This window comes from Ursus americanus, chromosome 31, assembly GCF_024610735.1.
Source record: "Ursus americanus isolate L20-20 chromosome 31, mUrsAme1.1.p, whole genome shotgun sequence".
Taxonomy (NCBI): Eukaryota; Metazoa; Chordata; class Mammalia; order Carnivora; family Ursidae; genus Ursus; species Ursus americanus.
Window position 1 is genome coordinate 16,442,589 of NC_142157.1, and position 20,614 is coordinate 16,463,202.

A 20,614-nucleotide genomic window follows, 5' to 3' on the forward strand; every position below is an offset into this window, starting at 1 on the left:
TTCTGGTTAAGATACGTAACATTTCTATTGGTGTACGTGAAATAAGGCATAAACCTATTTTTTAACTTAATTGCTTATGTTAAGATTAGAAAGACTTTAATATACAGTTTTAGATTTTTATACAACCATTGGTAGAGCTAGGAGAACAAGTATTAGGAAAGCAATAACTACAAAAAAAAAAAAAAAAAGATTTCAGACTGAAGCACCCAAATAACTGATTGATAGGAGATCAAGAAGTCACTGCAATTTTTAGGAAACTTTGGCAATTTCCTACCCCATAGCTTAGTCTCAGCAGTGAAGATAGTGTTTCTTAAGCACTCTCCAAAAAGTCATTGTAAAACTCATTACTGTCCATTCATCTTGCTTCAAATGCCCCTGGATAACCTCTTCCAATGGTGCCATCAAAAGCACAGTCCTTGGAATTCCTAACATGTTGTATCCTTCAAAAATTTTAAAGTTTAATATATTTTCATATTAAAAAACTGACATAATTTGTCACAGGAAGATTTGTCAAATGCATTTGCATTTCACTTATACCATTTCTGGACCTTTCATTTCGTAATCTTTTTATTTTTTTTTAAGGAAGCTCCACACGCCATGTGGGGCCTGAACTCACAACCCTGAGATCAAGGGTCACATGCTCTACCGACTGAGCCAGCCAGGCGTCCCCCCGGAGCTTTCATTTCTTAGAGTAGATCTGAGTGATCTAAGTTTCCATCTGGTATCATATTCCCTCTTCCTGAAGAACTTCCTTTTGCAGTTCTTATAGTCGGGTCTGCTAGCAATGCATTCTCTCTTAGTCGGGGTCTGCTAGCAGTGCATTCTCTCTTAGTCGGGTCTGCTAGCAATGCATTCTCTCTTAGTCGGGGTCTGCTAGCAGTGCATTCTCTCTTAGTCGGGTCTGCTAGCAATGCATTCTCTCTTAGTCGGGGTCTGCTAGCAATGCATTCTCTCTCTGCCCCTTGCTTGAGCTTCTTGAGTTTGCGGTTTGATGTCTTTCATTAACCTCTGACCATTATCTCCAGTTATCTCTTTGCCCCATTCTCTCCCCCTTCTCCTCTTGAGACTCCAGTTACACATGTTAGACTGACACTGTCCCACAATTCTTGGATGTTCTGCTCATCGGTTTCAAACTATTTTTTCCTCTTTGTGTTTCAGTTAGGGGAATTTCTTTCATCTTACCTTCAAATGCACTAATTGTTTTCCTCAGGTGTATTGAATCTACTGATGAGTCATCAGAAAAATTCTTCATTTTTATCTTTATTTATTTTTATTTTTTAAAGACTTTATTGATTTATTTATGAGAGACAGAGAGAGGCAGAGGCAGAGGGAGAAGCAGGCTCCCTGAGGAGCATGGAGCCCAATGCAGGACTCGATCCCAGCACCTTGGGATCATGACCTGAGCCGAAGGCAGATGCTTAACCATCTGAGCCACCCAAATTCTTCATTTTTAGTGCCCAAATTCTTTATTTTTAGTGTTATCTTTTTCATTTCTAATATTTCCATTTGACTCTCTCTCTCTCTCTCTCTCTCTATATATATATGTATTTCATCTCTCTGTTGAAATTCATTATTATCATCCATGTTGTTCACCTTTTCTCCTAGCTTCTTTAACATTTTAATTATTTAATTATAGTTATTTGTAGTTAATTATAGTTATTTACAGTTATTTTAAAGTCTGCATCTGGTAGTTCCAAGATCTGGGTCATCTTCGAATCTGTGAATTGCTTTGTCTCCTGACAATAGGTTCTTTTTCCCCTGCCTTTTTTCCCCATTTCATAATTTTTGATTAAACACCAAACATTATGTGCAGACTAGTAGAAATGGAAGCAAACAGTATTCACATCTGGAAACGGCCTGCCTCTTCTTACACCAGATTGTTATGGTAAGGGGTTGAGTCATCTAGCGAGAAGTTGAATTGAGTTGAGTTTGGTGGCTGCTGTGGTTCTTAATGGACTGCAGCCATGATGCTGCTTTCGCAGTGGATGTGTGCTTGGAGTGGGGGGTGAGAGGAACAGTGCTTTTCTCTGAGAGCTGCTCCACCCTCAACTTCAGCAGAACCTGTCCCCTTGTGCCACAGAGGACGTCTTTCTCTATGCTCCTATCCCTCCCTCAGTAGTAGGCAGCTCTTGCTTGGTAAGTCCATAACTGAGGCAGAGAGGGTTCTCTCTTGTTCTAATCCAGACCAGGCTTTGGGGAGTGCTGTGTGCCTGGGCCTCAGAGGTGGGCTTTCTCAGGATGCCTGCCCTTCCTCCCTGTGGTGGCCTGCCTCTGCCTGTATCTGGAGCTAATCTTGGGCAGGAGTTTCCTGTCCCTCCACTTGGTATTGTTACAGAGTCTAAGGCCCAAGATAATTGCTTACCAGGGAAGGAGAATATTTCTTTTATTTTTCCTCTTACCATAATATGTCTTCACCTATGCCCTGTAACCAAGAAGCTTTGCTGCCCTCGCCAGCAGTTGGAAGTTTTTCTTTCCTAGGAAGGAAAGCTCTGGGAGAAGTGGGTAGGGCTTACTCCTTACGCTTCTCCACTCATCACCTTCTTTGAGTCTGATTGGCCAGAGAGTTCGCTTCCCCTCTCCCAGGGACTTAAGACTTTTCCTTCTATCTCAGGGAAGGTACTTTTCTCTTAGCATCAGCTGATCCCCTCCTGAAGTCTGCACCATCAACAAGTGTCCTGCCCTGTCCTCAGTAATCCTCAGGAGCGTATGGTAGGAGATGGGATAAAAAGCTGAGAAGTCCCCTTATAACATGTCCCCCCAGCTAGTTCAGCTATTCTGTTGACCCACCCTTGCTCTGCAGTGGTTCTATACATTGTAGCTTATTTTTCTTACCTGCTTGTGTTGCAATTGGCATGACTACTTCTGCTCTAGACGAGACTGTTTGTGCATCACATCTCCCAGTGGAAGGTCTTCCTCCTCTTTGGATTTCATGTTGCCTGGTTGTGACCTCAGTTCTCTGATGGGTCCAAGAAAGGGTGTGACTTTGTAGTCTACGTGGATTTTTCTAGTAATTAATATGACAGTGGCATATTTTTTTTTTTGCATCCTATGTGGGATGCCAGAAGTCTGAATTTTTTTAATAAAACCTTCATCCATAATTATACCGAATTTTCTCAATAAAGAAATGTCAAAGAAGAAAGTAAAAAGAATTCTGCCACCCAGAGGTAATCATTAAAAACTGCTTATAACCATCCTTTCAGACAAATCTTGATGCAGATTTGCACACACAACGAGATATGGAACATCTTTCAATGTATATAATAAATTATGTATGGTATTTTACTCCATGGAGCTAACATAATTTACTTAACCAATCTCTGTCAATTTAATAGCGCCTTCCAGAGATGTTGTTTCTATTCTTTTTCTAGTATAAACAATGGCTTCATCATCTTTGACAGAGACATTTCCATCACGGAAGAGTTTTGATTACAGATTTTTTAGATTAGTTTGGTAGGAGTATGTGTAAAGTCTAGGACGATCTGGAGCCAGGGGAGGAGGCCTAACCCACATAGACTTTTGTCTTGAGACTTGCATGTAGCCTGGATCAGCCTGGATTCTGTAGGGCTTTGTAGCCCCATCACCTGCCAAGATGTTTGAGAGCCCCCTGGCAGACAGAAAGTGGCACCCTTGGGGCACATTAAGTGGGCCTTGGGCTGCATCAAATGGACACTTGTCCTATTTTTTTTTTAAAGATTTTATTTTTATTTATTCGACAGAGATAGAGACAGCCAGCGAGAGAGGGAACACAAGCAGGGGGAGTGGGAGAGGAAGAAGCAGGCTCATAGCGGAGGAGCCTGATGTGGGGCTCAATCCCAGAACGCCAGGATCACGCCCTGAGCCGAAGGCAGATGCTTAACCACTGTGCCACCCAGGCGCCCCGACACTTGTCCTATTTTTGAGAGAATTCCCTAGCTTAACAATTTTGTTGGAAGAAAATTCACCGGTGATATATGTAGATAAATATTTTATTTTTCCTTTTGGCCTTTTCAATGATTAATGCTTGCTTGCATAGAGTCTCATATTTTATTTCAATGTTCCTAATTCCCCAGTCTCTTTTCTCCAAATTGCCAGCACACAGGCTGGTTCTCCTCTCTTCATGGGCTTGTCATTCTCCCCACTCCTCCACCAACCAGCATCCACTGGGACATACTGGTGTTTAAAAATAGTTGTTTGGCTTAGGAGGTAAAAGGAAAAAGAGTGTTAATGTAAAATCAATCATTAATGAAATTTTAGGGACAGAAGATTATTTTTCTTCATAATGAGATAGAAAGATTGTTGCAATAGTAATATATTTAATGGTTTAAAGGAGAGGCAAGGGGGCGCCTGGGTGGCGCAGTCATTAAGCGTCTGCCTTCGGCTCAGGGCGTGATCCCGGCGTTCTGGGATCAAGTCCCACGTCAGGCTCCTCCGCTATGAGCCTGCTTCTTCCTCTCCCACTCCCCCTGCTTGTGTTCCCTCTCTCGCTGGCTGTCTCTATCTCTGTCAAATAAACAAATAAAAAAAATCTTAAAAAAAAAATAAAAAAATAAAATAAAGGAGAGGCAAGGAGGCTGTAAAGCCCAGAAAGAATGGCCAAAGTTTCAGCAGAGGGACCTTTGTGGAAATTAGGAGAAAGAAGGGACTGTAATGACTCTTCCTTGACAAGAAAAGGAGAAACTGGATCTTATAAGGAATATGGTTAATCTTGTGATTAATAAACGTAATTGCACGTCTTCTGTTATTACAAACCTTGGCCGTTGATTCCTAATCTAGAAGATGAACATGTTTGAACATGTTTTCAGAGCTAAAAATAGAAAACAAACAAGAATTATAATCTCTGTTATAAATGAACCTGATTTCCTAATTTTATGATTTTTTGGTTATATATACAAATTCAACAGAAAACGAGAACTATTTATAATACATTATTTCTAATCACAATTTTTGGTTATTTTTATAGTTATTCAATGGACATTTTCCTACTTCGGAAGTTATCTACTTTCATATTAATATTGCGATTCATTTTCACCTCTGTCTATTGTTTAGCAGTCCAGTGTTTGCACCTGTCAGCGGAAGTAGCCCCATCAGGACCAGCACGCATATTCCAGAGAGAGTGGGATGTCAGCAGCTGACAAAACAAAATGACAGTTTAATGTGCACGGAGCCAGGATTCAATATAACATCCTGTAGTCAAGTTGAAAATTCAACTTAAACTGGAGAGCAAACACTCTAGTCTACATGTGGTGTTCTTTTTTTTTTTTTTTTTTTTTTTTCATGAAAAGAGAAGCTATCTTCGTCATTGTAGGAGTATTGTCTTTTGGAGAGATTGAATAATTATTTGCTTTATAGCAGATATGCTTTACCAACAGTCTTATCTTTAGTTATTACAGAGTTGATCATTATATGAGAGGCAGGAGAAGAGAGCCTTGAAAAATTGGAACTCGTTTTTACTACATGTGAATTTAAACACAGAGTCTTTTTAATAAACTTTCCATTGTGGACGTGACTTTGGATAGTGAAGAAAATAAATACAAATGTCTTTCGACATGGGAACTTCTTTTTGTTTTACCAAATTGTTTTCCTAACTTTTTGTGGATTGCTTTTTTAAAATTTAGATTAACTTTTTCCTCCTTAGCATACTGGCAAGTGCCCTCCAAAGCTTGGAATTCTTACCCCAATGATTTCTTTGGTGCCTTGTTAACCAAATGGCAGGGAACTCATTCTGTACTCCTTGTGCCTGGGGAAGAAAGGCAGTTCAAGTGGATGGTGCCCTTTGAGAACGAATAGGTGGAAAGATTCTAAAAAGTGCATGCCTCTGTCATTTTGGTAATCCCCACAGTTTTGAAGCCACAGAAGGCTAATGATAACAAACGCTTTTCCTCATTTTTGTTAAATTAGTGTTATTGTACCTTATGCTTTGTTTTTGTCTAGCTTCCTGTCACATGGGCCTTGGGAAGACTGAGTCACAGTGTTGGTAGTAGTAGTTGGTGGTTTCTCCTAGGGAGTTTGAGATAGCATGTCAACAACTAAAGGAACATTTATTTGGGTGGTTCTAGGGCCACCAAAGGGCTCTCCAGGACTGTGAGGACTGATGGAGTGGGAGTTAGAGTTTAGAGAACTAAGGTAAGAGCAGTGGGTTAGGGTCCCAGGCTTGGGAACTCCCTATCAGCCAAGGGTAAATCAGAATTACAGGTCAGCCACACCTGGACACAGGCTTCCATCCCTGACCTTCTGCTTTTCTCTCTCTGTAGATTTCAGGAATGGCCTTATCCAAGTCTTCAGCTTCTGTTAAAATATTGATGACTCCAAATTCTATCTCTAGGATCAACCCCACTCCCAAATTCCAGGCCCTTGTCCCAGTTGCCTATTACGTGTCATCATTTGAATGTGCCCTGGGTTTCCAAAACTCTAAGTATCTGAATCTGAACTTAGCAAGTTCGTCTTCATTAACTAAGAGATGAATACTAACATACAAATTTGTCCCTACTCCAATTATTTTGTTTTGTCTTAGTGAATGGTCCCATTGTCCATCTAGTTGCCCAAATAAGAAATTCTAGGCAGTTCCCTTCTCAGTCAAAGAGCGCCCTACGTTCTACCCCTTTCAGCTCTGTTCTGTTTTCTGTTGTGCCTTTAGTTGCTAGAATGTTCCTGTCACATAGTAAGAATTCAGCAAATATTTAGTGAGTAAAAGAACAAAAAGAACGAGCAGCCACTGGCTCCACAGGAAATATAGTTAATTCAGGGAACGGACAAGAACTTAAAAGACATTTTTAAAATAAATCTATTTGGGGAAACATTCATGAGAAACTTCTCCATTAAGGAAGGACAGGCAGCTATGGGAAAGGAATAGTCTAAGGGAAAGAACAATTTCTTGGAAGTAACAACAACAGCAAAAAGACACCAATGGGCAGGCTGAATAATAAAATTGACACAGCTGAAGACCCAATTAATAATCTGGAAGATCTGGGGGGCGCCTGGGTGGTACAGTCGTTAAGCGTCTGCCTTCGGCTAAGGGCCTGATCCCAGCATTCTGGGATCGAGCCCCACACCAGGCTCTTCTGCTGGGAGCCTGCTTCTTCCTCTCCCACTCCCCCTGCTTGTGTTCCCTTTCTCACTGGCTGTCTCTCTCTCTCTCTGTCAAATAAATAAATAAAATCTTTAAAAAAAATAATCTGGAAGATCTGGATGCCTGGGTGGCTCAGTTGGTTAAGTATCTGACTCTTGAGTTTGGCTCAGGTCATGATCTCAGGGTTGTGAGACAGAGCCCCACATTGGGCTGCATGCTTAGCACTGAATCTGCTTAAGATTTTCTCTCCCTCTCCCTCGGCCCTTCCCACCTCATTCTCTCTCTCTCTCAAAAAAATAAATAAATCTTTTTTAAAAATAATCTGGAAGATTAAGTGAACAACAGAGTCTCTTAGAACAGAGTGTAAAATGGCAGACAGAAATTATGAGAAAAGTTAAAATATGAAGGATGGATCCAAGAGGTCTGATACCTTACTAACAGACTTTTCAGGAAGCAAGACAAGTACAATGGACATAAGACAGCAGTAAAAGAAATAAAAGAAGATTTCCATAAACTAAAGCAAAGAAGCATTAAGATTCGGATAGAAAGGCCCATCAAGTGCTAAACAGGATTGAAATGAAAAGGAGAGTGTCTGTTGTATTTTATCAAATCCCAGATGCCAATGGTTGTAAGACACCTCTTTATTTTATGTAGGCGATACTGGTGCCTATTAAATTGTGACGTGCACACCAGCTGTAAAGCATCTCCATTCCAAAGATGTTAAAACACTGAGTGGGACACAGAATATGTCTTAGAATTGATGAAAACAGCAGGTTCATCCTAGGGAAATTTTAGGTCTCTGAGAACTAAGAAAAGAAAAAAAAAACCCAGTTCATCTATAATGGAACGAAAACAAGGAAACTAATTTTCTCATCAGCATCACTGGTTGCTACAAGAAAATAAACCAAAGTTTTCAAAAGGAAAAAACTTTTGAATCCTAGTTCTTATAGCCAACTGAAGTCTCAGTTGAGTATGTAAGAAAAATAAAGATATTTTTGAATGTGTAAAACTAAAAAAGTTTATTATATGTGGAACCTGTTTGAAGAAATTACTCAAGAAACAATCTAACCAAACACAGAAAGAACCCAATATGCAGGATGATAAGGCCCCAAGAAGAAGGAGAAAGTAAGTGTGACTCAGAAGTAAGGGGAGCTAGAAAAATGACAAGTTGTGACATTAGACCAGCACTCTGAAGAGCCTCCTTTCAACAGCAAAGCTTAGTTACAGGTTTACATTGTCTTTCCAATTACACTTCTTGGTCCTGCAGTAAATAATATTTGCAGAAACGCGTTTTAGAATCAGACTGTAGATAAAGTGTGGGGCACTTAATTATAGTTTGAGAACAATCCTATAGACATTAACAACGTAAACATAATTCCTTCCAAAAACTGGGAGGTTGTGAGAGTGAAGAGTATTGGGCAAAAAAAAAAAAAAAAGAAAGAAAGAAAGAAAAGAAAAGAAAAGAAAAAGACTAAATAAATTTCCCATCTTTCACAGTAGGGAGTTAACAAATCAAAATACAGAAGTTTACATATTTTGAAATGATAATAAAGACAACTATGATATGAGCTAAACATTTGCAAATAAAAAAAAAAATCCAGGCATGTGAGGGAGAGAGAGAGCAGGTAGAAGGTCATGTGAAAGCTTTAAATTCTGAATCTTTATTTGTGGAGAAGACCAAGTCAATAAAGGCTGTTATTTATTTATAATAATGATGAGAAAAATGAAAACAAAACACACTGAGCAAACAAAACCTTAGCTTCTGGGAAGTGAGAGTTTCAGGTTCGTGTATGCTATTTGCAGTTCATTTAAAAAATGCATGTAGGGCGCCTGGGTAGCGCAGTCGTTAAGTGTCTGCCTTCGGCTCAGGGCGTGATCCTGGTGTACCGGGATCGAGTCCCACATCGGGTTCCTCGGCTGGGAGCCTGCTTCTTCCTCTCCCTCTCCCCCTGCTTGTGTTCCCTCTCTCGCTGGCTGTCTCTCTGTCACATAAATAAATAAAATCTTTAAAAAAAATAAAATAAAAATAAAATAAAAAATAAATAAAAAATGCATGTATTACCTATTGCAAAAAATCTAAAGTAATATGAGGGGCGCCTGAGTGGCTCAGTCAATTGAGCGCCGGCTCTTGATTTCAGCTTAGGTCCTGATCTCGGGGTCCTAGGATTGAGCCCCTACTGGGGCTGGTGCTCAGCATGGGGTATGCTTGAAATTCTCTCCTTCTTCCTCCCCCTTTGCCCCTCCCCCCACCTTACGCATGTGCCCTCAGTCAAATAAAATCTGTTTAAAAAACTAATATGAAGAAGTCAATAGGTTAGTATATAGAAAGAAACGGTAATAATGTGAAGTGCCTGGCACGTAATAGGCACTCAATAAACTCTAGCTTTTATGGCTGTTATTATAAATTTTGTTATTTTTTATTTGTGGCAGGCTGGGTTCTCTCTGTTCCTTCAGATACAGATAGAATTGGTTCAAACCCACATTCTGTGCTTTGTGGCAGCCCCGAGCATGTCCCTGGTTTTCTGCCAATGCCCATGGCCTCGTCCGGTGGTTGTCGCCATGTCTGGCTCCTTCCTCCATCCAACTAAGTCAGTTGCCGAATTTCGCGGTGCTCTGCTTCCCATTTTGTTTAATCTGACCTTGACTTCAGTCCAAGTCTGCGATGTCTACTAAAAGGACCCACTCACAGGATGCCTTTGTATATGTAAATCTGAGGAGGTTGAAGAAGGTAAGTGACAGGGACCAGGCATCACCAAGATGCCATGTCAAATTTGAAGAGTGGCCATCACCCCTGGACACTGGTCACCCGCGACTCTGCCACACGCTAGCACCACCAAGCCTTGTGGCCTTGCCTGGCCATTCTCTCCCTCTCTCTATCTCTCTCTCTCTCTCTTCCCAGTGTTTCCAATTACTCAAAGGGAGCTAGCTCTAAGTTCCTTTTACTTTATTCTGCAGAACTCTCTAGCTCCTGTTCCGGACCTGACTCTAGACCTTCCTGGGTGGGGCCCACCTCACCAAGATGGGCAACAGGTTCAGGGCCTTTTGGGTCACAGAACCCACCAGAGAGGTAGTCATGGTAACAAGGAGCACCTTTTCTTGTCTTTGTGTAGGAACACAGAGATAGCTAACCAAGCAGATTTTTATGTTCAGTCTATCATCAGAGAGAAAACAGTAGAGAAAAGTCATTATGATCATCATTTAAAATGAAGTTTTCTTGAAGTTTGTGACTTCACTGAGTAATAACTGCTCACTTCATTAAAAAAAAGTATAATAGTAAAATTTGGCCAATATATGAGTGTAGAGAAATGCACTTTAAAAAGATGGTAGTGGGAAAGTTGGTTTTAAAGGTCCGTGATTGTCTAGTTGCAAATGGGCTTTACACATTCGAGAAGGCAGAGAAGGCCCCTGCGGGACTATGGTTGGCATATTCTAAGGCTCAGTTGCCTTTCGCCAAGCTGCAGAAAAAAACCACATCTTTATGCACTGATTTGAAATGCTATATTTACGTTGGTTTACTTTCACGCCAGGTGAGGCACGCAAAACCAGCTGCGGTACACGAAGAAGCGGAGAAAGTGTCAGTGGCTAAGGTATAATAATGACTAATATGACCATTATTAATATGCTTATTGTTTATACTGATGCTGCCTATTCTTAATAAGTGGCAATGATTTTGAAAGCTACACCGAGAGTCAGTCTTAAGAAGAGACAAATCACCTGATTCCCACTGTAGTCTGATTCTGGGGTACATCCTGGCTGGATCCAAAGAAATCGCTCTCATTTGTGGTATGCCTATGGTTCTACTGTTAGGGATTCATTCCTTTTGCTAAACTTTGTCCCCTTGTAAAATATAAACAATCCTGAGAAATGGATGACATAAAGCTCTTATGTGATTGATTTGGTCAGATCCTTTCCTGAGAACAGTTTTGGTAAGAAAAAAAGAAAGAAAATAGAGTAACTGGAGCAGCTCCTGCCCATCATGAGTGGGAGAGGTCACAGTAAGAGGGAAAACGAGATTTAGAAAAAGGGATACCTGGTAGGGGGAGGGGTCATGAAGATAAGTTTTGATTGCTTTGTAATATTGCTTAGAACGGGCTGCCTTTAAGTGAATCACAGGCCATGGAGGATGGGATCTTTAACTCTTGCAATTTGTGGGGATTTGCAAGTAAATGTAACTCACTATTCCCTCAAATTATTTTTGATAGGTGGAATATGCATGCTATGTAATAGACATAGCTTTTCAGATTTATGGAGAAACAGAGTGTATTGTTCACGTAATTCACTTTGTGATGCGTTTTCTATTGAAAGATTGAAGACACACGTATTTTGGAGGAGCAAATACAAGTCCTAAAGGCTAATTTAGAAAATGAGAGAAAGAAGACAGAAAGGTACTGGTAATAATGAAGCATAGTTGTTCATTTGTAGCTAAGACAACATTTAACCATCTATGAATTTATTACAGATTTAAGAAAGAATCAGAACAGATAAGCAAAAACTGGGAAAAGAAATTCTACATTCTCAGGAATAGGTATGTGGTGATATTTACAAATTCTATTTATAAAAATGTGACTAATCATCTTTTAAGGTAATTGGGAGCCTTGCATTTTTCTGTGCATGTTAATTAATATAAAATGCCAGCATACACCTTTGGCAAGAAATGCAAAATAATTGGCTTAAAATAGAAGAGTTGTCAAAGTCACTTCAAAGAAAAAAGAATTCAAGATTCTATTTCATGCCCTAGCTCCGTATTTCGATTCTAAAGGATCAACAGGACAGACAGCCTCTTCTTTTTTTTTTTTTATTTTAAAGATTTTATTTATTTATTTGACAGAGACAGCCGGTGAGAGAGGGAACATAAGCAGGGGGAGTGGGAGAGGAAGAAGCAGGCTTATAGCGGAGGAGCCTGATGTGGGGCTCGATCCCATAACTCCGGGATCACGCCCTGAGCCGAAGGCAGACGCCTAACCGCTGTGCCACCCAGGCACCCCTGAAATGACTAAAAATTTTTATTTTTTATTTTTTATTTTTTTTTAAAGATTTTATTTATTTACTCGACAGAGATAGAGACAGCCAGCGAGAGAGGGAACACAAGCAGGGGGAGTGGGAGAGGAAGGACTCTGGGATCACACCCTGAGCCGAAGGCAGACACTTAACGACTGAGCCACCCAGGCACCCCCAGACAGCCTCTTCTTGATACCTGGTTTAATCCGACCCACCTAGTCATCTTCCCTCATAGGGCTATTAGAACAGTTTCCTGTTCATTTGCACGTGATGATATTAACTGGTGTAGATCTTCTTTGTAACATTGTTTTATATACTGAATGCTCTACCCTTTTACAAACAAAACAGCACCAGATCTGTTTTTCACTCACATCATCATTTTAATTTATCTTCCCTATGTCACCTTCGTCTTTTTGAAAGTGCAGTAAGTGACTACTGTAAAATTCTGGAAAGGCTAATAGCAACACCAAGTAGAGAAAATGCCTATTTTTTTCCTTGTCCTAACATGTTAACTTAAAACATCTATACTCTAGTCCCTTGTTTCCGGCCATAATGTCGCCCAGATTCTCTTCTCTATCACATGTTGGAAGTTCCTTGGCAAGATATTCCCCCAGTCAAGGAGCATTCAAGACAGCATGGACTCAGCGTTGGTCTGATGTCAGAGGTCAAGCACGAGACGCACAGGACGTCGTAGGGCGATAATGCCCCACACTTGCACGGCACCTCCTAAGCATACACCGTTATTGGGAGTGTGCATGAGAGAGAGGGAGAAAAAAAAATCCTAACCTTGCTGCATACGTCACCCTGAAGAGTCCCAGGTGGCACAGGGAGAATCCACGTGCTAGCAGAAATACCACCAGATGGTGAGAGAAAGTTCTCCTCCTTGTGGTAAAATGTTCTGATTTGCACTCCTGCTCGTGCTTCACGTCTGTGCTGATGACACTCTGTGCTCTGAAAAATGTGCATATGAATACCTGCCCTAACGACCTCCTACGTTACTCTAAGGATAGACTATAGATACAGGTGAGAAACAGGAGACAGAGACTGGCTTACATTTGCGCTTAATTTCATTTCCCCAAACACGGATTTTGGACTATCTCTGAAACCGAGTAGACTCTCTTTCCCTGACTTATTTCTGTGGGATTCACTTTGGATTTTTGTTTTTGTTTTAAGATTTTATTTATTCATTTGAGAGAGAGAGAGAGAGGGAGAACAAGCGGGGCAGGGGAGGGGCAGAGGGAGAGGAACAAGCAGACCCCCCCCCCCACTGAGTGGGGACCCAGACCATCACGGGGCTCCATCCCAGGACCCAGAGATCACAACCTGAGCCGAGGGCAGACACTGACCCCACTGAGCCACCCAGGTGTCCCTGTGGGGTTCACTCTGACTCTTAATATTTACCGTGTGTCTGACCCACTGGGATTCATCCTGTATTTCAATGACCGTTTGCAAGAATGTCTCAGTTTCACTTCACGTTGACTTGCTCTTGGTCAAGATGCTGACAGTCATCGTTTTGGTCTGTGCAGACTTTATGTTGATATCTAAACATTTGGAACAGCAGCAAGCATGATTACATATTTTCTATATGCTTTCTCACTTAATCGACTAACCGGGACATAACGTTGGGACATGACGCACTGTCTCTCTGGTTGGTTGCATCCCCACGTGTTCATTGAAGGTGGTCTGTAACAGACAGTGCGTGTATCCAGGCTACTGCCTCGTGGTGTGGGACGGAGACAAACTGTGCAGTCGCAGATTTGTATCGCTAAAATAGTCATTTCATTTCATTGGAACAGATTCTAGATCAAGCGCCGTCATTTTGCTTCATAGAGGAAAACGTCACCTTGGCCAGTCAACGTGAACAGTTGAAGGCAACAATTTCTCAGACAATTCATGATTTATATTCCGCCCCAGTCCAATTCAGAGCTTCCATCCCCAAGCTCCTTTTCTGTGTCTGCTGAGTTGGCTTTATTTCCAGCAAGATGGAACTTAAGCGGGGCGACCAGGGCAGGAGCTAGTCTTCCCTCTCAGTGTGGCTTGCCCAGCACAGCGGCTGATGCCATCATGGTCGCTTCTCTCGGCACAAATGGTGTGCAGGTGTGGCACACGGGCACAGGAATAGAGCCCCCCACCTGCCCAGTGTCACAGTGATGCTGCCGTGAGTGTCCCCCCTCGACCCGACACCCACCTGAGCCATCCCCCTGTCCTCCCTGCTGAGCTCCTGGGGCTGGCCGGACCACTGCTGCCCATGACGCTTCCCGGGTGGCAGATAACTTACACGCTCGCTCTTCCCACACCGCTGTGGAGTGTGCACATCTAAGGGGTGTGTGCCCGCACCCCTTCCCTGGTCCTCCTCTCACCACATGCACGGAAGCGCCAGAGGCCCACCCAGGGAGATTGCCAACCAGCAGAGCTGAAGACAGGACGTGCCCATGCAGGCTCGCCCTGCTCTGGATTCCCTCCCTCCTCTTCTGTTATAAAGCCCCTCATTCTTGGACTCGGGGGACAGAAAACGTTAGGTAAACAGAAACCCTGTGCTGCTCCTTCTTTCCTCTTCTCTCTCCACTTCCTTCCCTTCTCAGGCTTCTGGCTTGCCTCACATGTCTCAGGAGTCGTAGGACCTTTCCCGGTACACCTGCCCTCCCCGGTCCCGTTAGTTTCACCCCTGACAGCTGTAGGGTCTCGTGTCTTTGTTCTCAGCCCAGTCAGCGTGTAGTGTGGGGCAAAAGGAAGATTTGGCCCTTCGCAGCTTGTTGTCTCTCATTGCCACGGGAGTATACCCACGACACATTCATTGTCTATGAAATTCAAGTTTCCCAAGAAATGCCAAAGCCAAATCAGAATAAATCTGGAGTCTTGGGCACTGGGTGGTTTTTCTGAGTCTTGTGCCTTCCTCTCAATTCAGCTGTCTTCAGTCTTCTCAAAAGCTAGGCCCTGGGCAGGCGACGGGATGGTGTGGGCTTGACTCATGGAGTGCGGAGTGTTCAGCTGATGGGGATCCAAGACGCAGCTTCCCAGGGTGGGAAGGGAGGGGAATTGGAATCAAAAGCCAGCAGACACGGATGCGGACGGCAGCTGGATTGATAACGGCCCAAACTCGGAAGCAGACAAGAGGTCTCTTAGGAGGTGGATGGATAAACTGGGGTATATCCAGACCTAAAAAGAAACGAGCTATCAGGCCATGACGAGACATAGAGGAACCTTAAATGTATATCACAAAGAGAAAGAAGCCAGTCTGAAAAGGCCACGATTCTCTATGACCTTCTGGAAACTGTAAAGCTATGGAGAGAGCACAAGGATCGGTGGTTGCCGGGGGTGTGGGGGTAGGGAGAGAGGAGCGGGTGGGGCACAGAGGACTTGGGGGCAGCGACACTGCTCTGTATGACACTGCAAAGGTAAAGACATGCCATTACGCCCTTGTTAAAACCCACGGAGTGTACAACACCAAGACCGAGCCCTAATGTCAACTACGGATTTTGAGCCATAATGATGTGTCAGTGTAGGTTCATTGATTGTAACAAATGTCCTGCTCTCTTCGCTCTTAACAGTGGGGAGGCCGTCCATGGCGGGGGGGGGGGGGAGGGGGGCAGGAAGAATATGGAAAATCTCTGCCTTCTTCTCCATTTGCTGTGAACCTCTAAAAACTTAAGTGTGTTTAAAAAAAGAAAAGGAACACGAAAAAAGCTAAGCAGACCACCAAACGAAGGTGTCAGTCTGAAGGTGCTCTTCGGAGAGGTAGGGTCCACAGTGAGTAGTAACTGGGGGCTCTGGGTCAGAGGGGACCGTTTAAGGGGGAGGCACGTGGCAGAGCGTGGAGAGAGGTCCACATCTCTGAAGGGCTGCGGCAATCCTTTTTGCCCCCTGATTCTTGCAGTGTCCCAGGCCGAGTGTGGGGAGCAGGCTATTCTGATCACCAAATAAATTCAGAATTTAGATCTATCCGAATTTTCCAAGGTCCTTTTTTTAGCGGAGGGGAGTGTACTTCATTCTTGGAGTATATTTATCCATTCCTAAATATCTCAACCCCAAGTCCTCTCCGCAGTTTAGCCAGCCTACTGCTCCCAAAGACAGACTTTTAGTTATTTGGAAAGAGATCCTTTCTCAAGCGATCACCTTCATGTTGTAAAGTTACATTATGTGAAAAATCCAGCATCTTTTTTGCTAAAATATGTGCAACAAATAATCTCAAAGATGCCTGCTGTGAAATTGTCAAACTGAATGAAATTAGTGTTTGCTAATGGTGTGTTAGCGTGTTACGCGTGTGTTGAATGGATACGATTGATGTTTTAGTTTACTAGATAGTGCCAGAGACAATGCTGATCATTTCACGTGCATCAAATCCTTATTTGAAATTATAGGTGGTAGTTAAAAATAGTAATTCCAGGACGCCTAGGTGGCTTAGTCGGTTAAGCATCTGATTCTTGATTTCGGCTTCATGGTGGTGAGATCAAACCCTGCATCAGGCTTTTTAAAGGAATTTTACCGGGGCATCTGGGTGGCTCAGTCGGTTAAGCATCCAACTCTTGGTTTCAGCTCAGGTCGTGATCTCATAGATCATGAGATCGAGCCCCACGTTGGCTCCGTGCTCAGGGAAGAGTTTGCTTGAAGATTCTCTCCCTCTGCCCCTCGCCCGGCTCGTGCATGCTCTTACTCTCTCTCTCTCTCTAAAATAAATAAATAAATCGAAAAAAATAAAAAGGGATTTTACCTTTTCAGTAAAGTGTCCAGTTGATTGACTTAAAGTTCTTCATAATATCCTTATATTATATACTTAAATTATCTGTAAGATCAAATGATGTTCCCTTTTTCATTCCTGATATTGATAATTTGTGTTCTCTTCTATTGATCCATCTGGTTAAGAGCTAGTCAGTTTTATTATTTAGTTCAAAGAAATCATTTTTCCTTTGTTGGATTTCTCTCATATAGTTGGTTCTTTTTCATTAGTTTCTGTGCTTATCTTTATTGTTTTATTCCCTCTGCTTTCTGTGTGTATGATTTGCTATCCTTCCTAAGAAGAAAGCTGAAATCGTTGGTTTTCAGATTGTTTTCCTCCACTATATACATCTCAGGCTATATACTGTCGTCTAAGCACTGCTTGAGTTGGACCCCATGAATTGTGGCATGTTACATACTATCATTCAGTATAAAACATTTTCTAAATGCTATTTTATCTTTGACCCATGGCTGATTTAGAAGTGATATGTTTTATTTACAGCTGGTTGAAGATTATCTAGTTGTGTTTCTAGATTAAGTCTACTGTGCTCAGAGAACGTACTCTGAATTATTTCAATCTGTTAAAATGTTTGATACCATATGCTCAACATATGGTCGATTTTGAAAAAATGATCCATGTACACTTAGAAAGAAGAGGAAATCTATCACTGGGTGCAAGGTTTTATATATTTCAATTAGGTCAAGTTTATCCATCGTGTTGTTTTATATCTTTTATATACTTAAATTTTTGCTGCAGTTCCAACCATTAAGACAGGGGTATTAAATTTTCCACTCTGCTTATAGATTGATCTATTTCTCTTTCAGTTCTGTCAATTTTTGCTTTAAATATTTTATGGCGGGGCGCCTGGGTGGCACAGCGGTTAAGCGTCTGCCTTTGGCTCAGGGCGTGATCCCCGTGTTCTGGGATCGAGCCCCACATCAGGCTCCTCTGCTATAAGCCTGCTTCTTCCTCTCCCACTCCCCCTGCTGTGTTCCCTCTCTCACTGGCTGTCTCTCTGTCAAATAAATAAATAAAATCTTTTAAAAAATAATAAAAATAAATAAATAAATAAATAAATAAATAAATAAATATTTTATGGCTACGTTGCTGGATACCTACAATTTAGAATCCTGATATCTTCCTATGAAGTTATAATTTATATGTATCATTATGAGTCATTCCTCTCTAGCCATAAAAATGCTTCCTGGCTTAATGTCTACTTCATCTAGTATTAATATAACTATCACTCTTCATTGACTAAGATTGCATAGTGCATTTTTTTTCAGCTTTTTTCTTTCAACCTATCTAGTGAATGTGTCTCTCGTAAGCATCATAGAGCTGGATTTTTTATCTGATCTGCCAGTCTTATTTATTTAATTGGCCTACTTCGTTTACTTTTAGTGAGATTACTGGTATCCCTGGGTTTGTATCTACCACAGAACACATTTTTTTTTCTTAGCCAACCTGTTTCTTCTTCTCTCCTTTTCACCTTTTTTGGACTCATCAACGTATTTGCATTCCATGTTTTCTTCTATTGACTAATTAGTTACTCATTCCTTTCTCTTTTTGAAATTTTAACCCACATCCTTTGCTTACCACACTCTACTACAAATTTCTATTTAATACTTCCCCAAGAATTCTAGAACCTTAGAATCATTATGTTGTACACCTGAAACCAACAGGCTAGCGTATATCAATTATATTTCAATGGAAAAGAAAAAAAAAAGAACGAATTCTAGAACCTTAGAATATAGTAACTCCATTTAACCCCTCCCACATTTTCATTTGATTCCATATAAATGTTTAACACCATCGAACATTACAATTATTGTTAAGCAGAGTCAGTATTCACTTCCATTAACATTTTTACTTTGTGAGCTCTTTCTTTCTTTTTTTTTTTTTAATGATTTTTTATTATATTATGTTAGTCACCATACAGTACATCCCCGGTTTCCAATGTAAGGCTCGATGATTCATTAGTTGTGTATAACACCCAGTGCACCATGCAATACGTGCCCTCCTTACTACCCATCACCGGCCTATCCCATTCCCCCACCCCCCTCCCCTCTGAAGTCCTCAGTTTGTTTCTCATAGTCCATAGTCTCTCATGCTTCATTCCCCCTTCTGATTACCCCCCCTTTCTTTATCCCTTTCTTCCCCTACCGATCATCCTACTTCTTATGTTCCATAAATGAGAGAAATCATATGATAATTGTCTTTCTCTGCTTGACTTATTTCACTTAGCATTATCTCCTCCAGTGCCGTCCATGTTGCAGCAAATGTTGAGAACTCTGTGAGCTCTTTATTTCTTCCGGCTTTCAGTGGGTTTCCATCTGGGATCATCTCCCTCCTGTCCGAAGAGCTCTCTTTAGTTTTTCTTTTAATATAGGTTTGTCTGCAAATAATTCCATCAGCTTTTCTTTATAGGAAAATGTCTTTATTTTACCTTCATTATTGAAGAATATTTTCCCTGAGTGTAGAATTCCGTGCTGGCTATTATCTCCCTTAGTGTGCTCACGATGCCAGTGCATTGAGCACTGGCTTCCACCGGAGATGTCCGGACTCATCAACCATCAGCTCTCCTCTTCTAGGGTTCCAGTTATGTGGGACTTGTGCCTTTTGACTACGAGCCACATATTTCTTACATTCCTGTCTGGTTTCCTACTCTTTTCTCTCTAGGCTTCACTTTGAATGTATATATTTTTTATTGATCTGCCTTTGAGATGAATAATCCTTTCTGTGCTCTCCTCTATCCATTCTACTCTTCAGCCCATGTATCGAGTTCTTAATATCATATATGATCGTTTCAGTTCTAAGATGACTGCTCATTTTTTTAAAGTGGATTCCAATTCTTTGCTGAAAATCACCATCTTTTTAATCTATTTTACCAATCGTTTGCTCTGTTTTCTTCATTCTAGCGATATTAAAGTCATCCTTGCTCTGCTTTTTTCTTTCTTCTTTATTCATTAGTTTCCATTTTCTTAGCACACATAGTAAATTATTGTATAACAACTTTATTGACATGTAGTTAACATACCACCCTTTCCAAAGATGGTTTTTAGTATATTTACAGAGTCGGACAACAATTGCCACTCTCTAAATCAGAACATTTTCACCAACCCATAAAGGAACTCCGTATCCATTGGCAGCCACTCCCCATTGCCATCACTGCCAGCCACTAGCAACCACGAATCCCCTGCCGTCCCGATGGATTTGCCTGTTCTGGACATTTCATATGCGTGGAGTCATACACTACGGGACCATTTATGACTGGCTTCTTCTGCTTGGCATAATGTTTTCAAGTTTATCTGTGTCGTAGAATGTGGCAGTATTTCGTTACTTTCGGCTGCCAGATAAGACTCCATTGCATGGGTATGCTGCATTTTGTTTACCCATTCTTCAGTGTTTAGACATTTTAAATATTTCCGCCTTGGGGCCCCTATAGATAACGCTGCTATTAACAGTCATGTACAGGTTTTGGTGTGGAACATGTTTTCAATTCTCTTAGGTCTATCCTGGAAGAAACAGCTAGGTCATATGATGATTCTATGTTTAACATTTTGAGGAACTGCCAAACTGTTTTCCAAAGTGTCTGCGCCATGTTACAATTACACAAGCAACGGATGAGGGTTCCCATTTCTCTGTATCCTATCCAACATTTGTTATTGTCTGTCTCTTTGGTTTTATGCAGTGTTACATTATTGTGGCTTTGGTCCATGAGACATACCCAATCTCTTCTAAGACCCTCCGTGTGACTGAATACTGGGACTTTTTCCATTCCTTCCTAGTGGCTTCCCCAAGGTTGTCCAGCATGCTCTTGGCTTTGTCTCCAGAACATGCTTTTCTGAGAGGGAATC

The 20,614-nt window shown here is 41.5% G+C and overlaps 1 protein-coding gene across 2 annotated transcripts in view; it reads left to right on the forward strand.

The window, feature by feature from the left end:
- Window positions 1–20,614, forward strand: part of C31H10orf67 (chromosome 31 C10orf67 homolog) — a 138,711-nt gene that overhangs the window by 88,561 nt on the left and 29,536 nt on the right. For both annotated transcript variants that reach the window (XM_087857621.1, XM_045787082.2), the window contains 3 exons: window positions 10,573–10,632; window positions 11,351–11,430; window positions 11,505–11,570. In XM_087857621.1, the coding sequence (XP_087713747.1) occupies window positions 10,573–10,632; window positions 11,351–11,430; window positions 11,505–11,570 (206 nt within the window). The remainder of the gene's footprint in view (window positions 1–10,572; window positions 10,633–11,350; window positions 11,431–11,504; window positions 11,571–20,614) is intronic.